This window comes from Cajanus cajan, chromosome 3, assembly GCF_000230855.2.
Source record: "Cajanus cajan strain Asha chromosome 3, NIPB_CcT2T_4, whole genome shotgun sequence".
Taxonomy (NCBI): Eukaryota; Viridiplantae; Streptophyta; class Magnoliopsida; order Fabales; family Fabaceae; genus Cajanus; species Cajanus cajan.
In genome coordinates this window covers 67,583,860-67,591,028 of record NC_138519.1, presented here as the reverse complement: position 1 = coordinate 67,591,028, position 7,169 = coordinate 67,583,860, and the positions used below count along the sequence as shown (strand labels likewise).

The 7,169-nt window shown below is 45.5% G+C and overlaps 1 protein-coding gene across 1 annotated transcript; it reads left to right on the top strand.

Annotated features, from left to right (window-relative positions):
* Positions 1-5,057: 5,057 nt before the first annotated feature.
* Positions 5,058-5,930, top strand: LOC109801681 (uncharacterized). Its single transcript, XM_020362830.3, has 2 exons — positions 5,058-5,373; positions 5,490-5,930. Exons 1-2 carry the CDS (start codon positions 5,118-5,120, stop codon positions 5,756-5,758), a joined length of 525 nt encoding a protein of 174 aa, XP_020218419.1. The 5' UTR covers positions 5,058-5,117; the 3' UTR covers positions 5,759-5,930.
* Positions 5,931-7,169: the final 1,239 nt, after the last annotated feature.

Genomic DNA, 7,169 nt, shown 5'->3' with positions numbered 1-7,169 from the left:
TTCGCTCTCTCAGCTTCTTGTGCACGCTGTTTCTCTCGTTTCCGTTTGTCCTCCGTCTCCATTTTCTCCGTTTCCGCCGTCATTTCCAGTAACCCAGTCATTGTTAGGGTTGTTTTCTGAGGAAGAGTACCAGGTACTTCCTTTCTACAGTTTTCTTTTTCCTTCTTTCCCAACCTTCTTTGAGTCTTTCCTGTTTTTTCCATGGCTGGAGGGAGTGGTGCTGGTTCCTCCAAGCCTGCCAAGGGTAAAGGCAAGGCGTGGGGCAAGGCGACGACTACCGGAACGGCCACCGCCGGGAAAAAGAAAGAGGTAGAGCCGCCAACGGACCTCGTTCCAGGTGTTCCTGGGTACGACTGGGTTCGGCGCGAGATGGCGGATTCCCAAAGCGTGTTCCGGTCCTTTCTTGAAGTTAATGCGATCTTGAGGTCGTATAGGGTTTGTGACCCTTCCATTTCCCGGATGATCCGGCTTGAACCTTGTCAGGCCGGTGAGGGCGTGTATATGGGGAAGTCTACTGACCCTCCCCATTTCTATGTTTACCAATGCTTCTTCAGGGATTTGGGCATTTGCCTTCCCTTCACACAGTTCGAGTGTGATTTCTTGAATTTTGTCAACTTGGCTCCATGCCAGTTGCACCCCAACAGTTGGGGTTTTTTGAGGGCTTTTCAAGTTTTGTGTTCGGCCCTAGGAATAGAGGTGTCTCTTCCTGTCTTTCTTCATTTTTATCAACTCAAAATAGGCGTTCCGCCTTATGGCGTGTTGTCCCTGAGTGGGAGTACGGATGGGGGTTTATTTACTCTCTACTCCCAGTCATACAAAAATTACAAGCAAGAGTTCTTCCGGGTTGCCCTTGTGGATGTCGATCCCTTGGAGGACGGGGCGTTCTATTTCGGCGGGTTGCCGAAGTTCCCTTTTTATTGGTGCCCCAAATCGTCTAGGTTTCACGGGGTGGGCCAATTGAAATTGACGGCTTCGGAGGCGACCTCCATTGAGAATCTTGTTGCGCTTCCTCGCCCGCTAGATTGCAAGCTCGTCCTGTCGCTTGCGAATTCAGCGTACAAGGAGAGGGGCCTGGAGAGTGAGTATCTCGTCTTCTTTAGATTGTTAGGGTTTGTTAAACCTTCTTTTTCTGATGTGTTTTATTTTCCGTTTGCAAGCATAATGGGAAAAAGTAAGTGGCGTGAGCTGAAGCACCGCTACAACATTGTCGAGCTCGAGGTTCCCAAGCCTCAAGAGGAGGAGATGTCCCCCCTAAAGGTCAACCGAAAAAGAAAGAGGGGCGACAAAGAGGTCGGGGGGACCTCTGTCCCTCGTGGAGCGGAGGAGGTGACCTCCAAGGCTGCTGACGCCGATGCAGTCGATCTCACTGGGAGCCCTCCGCCTGGGGAGGCTCCCTAAACGGCCGCTATGGCGACTGTCGAGCCATTTGCTCCTTCTGCCGAGGTAAGCGTCTTGTTTTCCTCAAGTTTCTTTCTATGTTGGTTTTGTTTTGTTTATTGAGGTGTTGTCACTCTTTGCAGGCAGGGATAGCTGTCGAGGTGGAGGTCCAGGTTGCTGAGCAGGTCGCCCAGGCCGCCATGGTGAGTACCTCACTTTTCGTTCTTCCCTCTATCTTGTATGTTGTTCTTTTTCTCTTTTTCTTTTTTTTTTGTTTTTGACATGGCAGTGGTTTTTGCTGGCAGGGGACGCTGCTGAGGTCCAGGTACCTTTGAGGTCGGAGGTGCCAGACGTGGACCCCCCTGTTGCCGAGCAAGAGATGCCCGTTTCCGCTTCTGTTAAGGCTCGCGGTAAAGGGACGAGTCTCGAGGTCCCTACAACCACGCCTGCCACCTCGGTGGCGCCGTCAGGTTCATTGCAGGGGCTTCCCGGAGCCAGTACATAGCTCACCGCTTCGGGAAGGGCCTCACCCAGGTGCGACTGGACCATGTGAGTGCTTCGGCAGACATGAACTCGTTGTGGAGCGCTGGGGTGACTGCCGAGAAGTTCTTCCCCCAAGGTTCGTTGACCTCGGATGACCAAGGACTGATCGACGGGGCTGGGCCCGTGGAAAGCTTCGATGCTGCCCAGGTCTTTCTGCAGAGAACTATGGCAATTGTGGACCACTGGAAGCATAAGTGGTCCAACCAGCAGGAGGATCTGGTTAGGTTGAGGAACCGAGTTCAACCTCTGAAGGACGAGAACAAGGTCCTGAAGGAGGAGAACAAGGTGCTGAGTGCCGCCCTCGGTGAGGCGAAGATGCAGGGTGCCGAGCTTCAAGCAGCGAAGGGAGATCTCGCCAGGGTTCAGAAATCGTTGGAGATTGTCCTGCGCTCCAACGAGAATTATGCCTCCCAGGTGGGCGAGCTGCGGGGGCTCGTCGCGTTGTCCCGAGGTCGGGTGCGGAGCTTGGAAGATGAGGTGACGTCTTCCCGGGGCCAGGTTCGCTCTTTGGAGGACGAAGTGACCTTTCTGAGGGGCGAGCTGGTGGTGGCGGCTGAGGAGCGTCTCCGCGACGAGGTCATTCTCGGTGGCAGAGAAGAGGAGATTGTCGCCCTGAGAATGGACCTTTCGAAGCTGGAGGCAGAGAAGGCGGCGCTGGAGAAGAAGCTTGAGGAGACCGAGCGCTTGGTTGTGATTGAGCATAAGAGGGGTTTCCTCAAGGCTACCCGCCAGGCCAGGCTCCTCGCGCCAGGGTTTGACCTTTCCGCCATGCATGTGGAGAAAGTCATCCGCTTCGTGAAGCTTGTCAAGGAAGACGATCTCGAGGATAGCTCCAGCGAGAATGCCTCTGCGTAGGCCAATTTTGACATAGCCTAGTTAAATTTTTTCTGCTTTATTTTTCTGTTTTGAATTCAAGTGTAGAACTCTGGAAACATTGCTTGTATATGTATGTTTTCTTTGTCTATTTGTGTTTGCGCTTTCCTTTGCATTTGCGTTTAGGCTTGATTTTTGCTGTTTGCGCGCTTTGAGACACGCGTTCGATGTTTGTTGTATACTTTTATACTTGGTGATACTTTACCTTGAGTTGATCATGATGAGGTTCGAACTCGACCTCAATTTTTCGTTAAGTAATTTTTTGTGAAGGTTCGAACTCGACCTCGAATTGATCATGCCGAGGTTCGAACTCGACCTTGGATTTTCGTTAAGTAATATTTTGTGAAGGTTCGAATTCGACCTCGAATTGATCATGCCGAGGTTCGAACTCGACCTCGAATTTTCGTTGAGTAATTTTTTGTGAAGGTTTGAATTCGACCTCGAATTGATCATGCCGAGGTTCGAACTCGACCTCGGATTTTCGTTGAGTAATTTTTTGTGAAGGTTCGAATTCGACCTCAAATTGATCATGCCGAGGTTCGAATTCGACCTCGGAATAAAGTAGAGTGAATTGTACGAAGGTTCGAATTCGACCTTGTATTTTTGTCAAGTAACACGTTGTGAAGGTTCGAACTCGACCTTAAATGGGGGCGAAAGAAGTTGGTTCGAACTCGACCTCTATTTAGCGTAAAACATAAAATAATGCGAAAAGGATGTGAATTGAACAGAATGAGTCATTTTATTGATTATGTAAATGTGCTTCGTTAAAAACCCTCTCAGCCAAAACCCATTTTTCTGTTTTTTGGGACAAAAGACTGAGGTGGGAAAAGAGTGCACAACTCATTCGTACAAAATTCAGCTGAAATAAAACTTGAGATGCGTAGCATTCCAAGTTCGCGGTATAGGTTTCCCGCTGAGTTCTTCCAGCCTATACGCTCCATTTTCCAAGTCTTCTACAACTCGGAATGGGCCACCCCAAGTGGGTGCAAGCTTCCCATCTGACGTGTCTTTCCGTGCTTCGTCTAGCAATCGCCACACCAAGTCACCAACTCGGAAAGAGCGAGGTCTCACTCGGGTGTTGTATCTTCGGGAAGCTCGGAGCTTGCAGGCTTCTTCGTGGATTTGAGCTTCGTCTCTAAGCTCGTCAACCAAGTCGAGGTCAGCTGCCAACTCTCGAGCGTTCTACTCGCTGTTGAAAACTTGGCGTCGATGGGACGTCTCTCCGACTTCCACTGGGATCATTGCGTCAGCTCCGTAGGTCAGCCTGTAAGGCGTCTCTTGCGTGGTTGACTGGGGAGTGCAATGATACACCCAGAGGATGCTGGGAAGTTCGTCGGGCCACTGTCCTTTGGCGTTCCCTAGTGAAAAAAACTTGTATGGCGGTACGGATAGTACAGTCGGTAATATTAAATTTTGTTGTAGTGAAAAAAAAGTATATTTCAAAAGTGTTAATGACTTATTTAGAGTTTATTCAAATAAACTTGTCTATAAATATTTATAAGAGAAAAAAAATAATTAACTTCTTCACATGTTAAAATTTACTTATACAAACTGATTTGTAAAAATTCTTTCATGTTAATTTTTTTAGAAAAAACTTATATTCATGAAGGAGGTTATTTTTTTTCTTCTCTAATAAACATTTTTAAAAAAGTTTATTCAAATATTGAGTGAAACACGTGTACAACAAAACAGATACCGTCAAATATCACGCCCCCAAGATTACGCTTCTCTAAATTCCCATTCCGAAACATAAATGAAGTCATGTCTTAAATTAAAAGTAAATAAAAACACTGGAGCACTTGCATTTCAGGGGTAAATGCTATAGTAATAAGAAGGCTCAAACATAAATTGCACATAAAACTGAGTTGACAGGGTACGTCTAAATAATATACTTTTTCTTCTTCTTTTGTGTAGCAATCAAAACAAATCCTGACATGATTCAGTTTATTATATAATTTCAAATGATCAAAACAACACGTTCACGAGATGAACCCATTTTTCTTGAACCAAAAATAAAAAACAAAATCAGTTATAAACTCCAATTAAGGAATGGATGTGAAACAGACCAGATGTTGTGGAAGTTGTTGATGGGATAAAAAAAAAGGCACACTACACATTCAACTTGATTCCAAATTCAACCCACGCATATCAAACGAATCAAAAGTTAATTTGGTCACTCTGCACCATGCCACCATGGCTTGTACTTCGCGCCCAACACTTATCCTTCACACCCTATAATCCTATATAAACGCCCTTAAACTCCAACCACCAACACCAACCAAATCACACTCTCTTGCAAAAGTTGAGAGCTAGATCAGCAGCACATGGCCACCAAATTTGATATGGTCCTCATCTTACTAGCTATAACCACTTCAATATTTGAAGTGAGTATGGCTAACAAGGACTGGTCCTTTGGTTTTAACTACACTGATTGGTGGTCCAGATTTGGGAACCATCAAAATAAGACACAGCAAGAACCAAGGAAGATCATAGTGGGTGGCTCTGAGCATTGGCACTTTGGCTATAACTACACCGATTGGGCTATCAAAAATGGCCCTTTCTACCTCAACGATACTCTAGGTAAGCTTCTACATACATTAACTACGTTGACAATTATTAATGTAATATATAAATATAACATAACATAATATACCACCTTAAGTGAAATGTATATCTATGTGCATATACTTGTGCAGTTTTCAAGTACGATGCTCCAAATGCAACTAGTTTCCCACACAGCGTGTACTTGTTTCCAAACTTTGGGAGCTTCTTGAACTGTGATGTTAAGAAGGCTAAGATGGTAGCGAATCCTAAGCAAGGTGAAGGAGAGGGCTTTGAGTTTGTGTTGAAGAGGTGGCAACCTTACTACTTTGCTTGCGGTGAGAGAAATGGATTCCACTGCAACAATGGAAACATGAAGTTCGCTGTCATGCCAATGTTTCGTCCCTTCTGGCCATGGCCATGAGAAAATTAACGTGAATACAATTATAAAATATATACATAAGAAGTAGCTTGTTCTTGGAAATTATGGCAGCTGCTAAATGTTGTTACAGTTTTTCTTTCTAGTCTTCGATGCATAATGTGATGCAGTTGAAAAGAACTGTTATAAGGTGAATAAATGTGGATGTTGTGTGTTTCACTGTCTCTTTCAGATTATATTATATACGTTGAAAAGCTTGTAAAAGGTTTGCATTTTTTAATTGAAGTTTGTACCAGTCTTGAATCTTGATGATAATGACATAATGTTATCGAAGAAGTTAGCTTCAGCTCGTGTTCATTGACTTTGTTTGGCGCCAAATGACGTTGCATCTATGTCACATTTGGAACATGATCGTGAAACGGCTTTCGTTATGGAAAAGCCCATTAATTAAAAAGTAAGTTTCATCATTTACTTTTTATTTTTTTTAAGGTGAGAAGGAAACAAATGAATTTCAGGATTATAAAATTGAACATACCCTTAATTCACTACTACAAAAACAATATTCTACGTCGGGCTTTCTACATCGGTTATTGAACAACCGATGTAAAAAAAAGGACGATGACATTTTTGTAATTATTTAATCATTTTACATTGGATTTAATGAGAAAGGATGTAAAAATATATTATTCTACATCGGTTAACTAAAGGACCAATATAGTATTGCCACTTTAAAATAGTTTGACACTTACAAAGCCACGATCTTCTCCCTTTCCTAACCTTATTTCCTTCAATGGTGACGGACAAAGGAAATTTCCTCCGCCGCCCTCACGTTGGCGCCGCCCAGCATCAGGTCTCATAGCGCCACCACAGCCTGGAGCAGATTTATCTCCAATCTCTCCCAATCAAGGAGCACCAAATCATCGACACACTCGTTGGCCCCTCCCTCAAGGATGAGGTCATGAAGATCATGCCCGTTCAGAAGCAGACCCGCGCCGGTCAGCAGACGCGCGCCGGTCAGCACACCCGCTTCAAGGCCTTCATTGTCGTCAGCGATAGCAACGACCACGTTGGCCTCGGCGTCAAGTGTAGCAAGGAGGTTGCCACTGCCATCCGCAGCGCCATCATCCTCGCTAAGCTCTTTGTCATCCCCATCAGGAGAGGCTACTAGGGTAACAAGATCGGTAGGCCCCACGCCGTTCCCAACACTGATGCGCGTCGCTGCCACTACGCATCGCAGCGCGGTTCTTCTGGGCACTATATAAGCGGTTTTCTTCCATTCTAGTGTGGATCATCCGAAAAATGGCAACACCAATGTCGATTCATAAAACAGAAGAGGATTGGAGGCTCCTTCTCTCTCGTGACCAGTTTCAGATCCTTCGCCAGAAAACAACTGCGTTTAAGGTCTCAATCTCATTATTTCATCGTTTTTCATATGCAGCTTGCAAGGCTAGAGGCT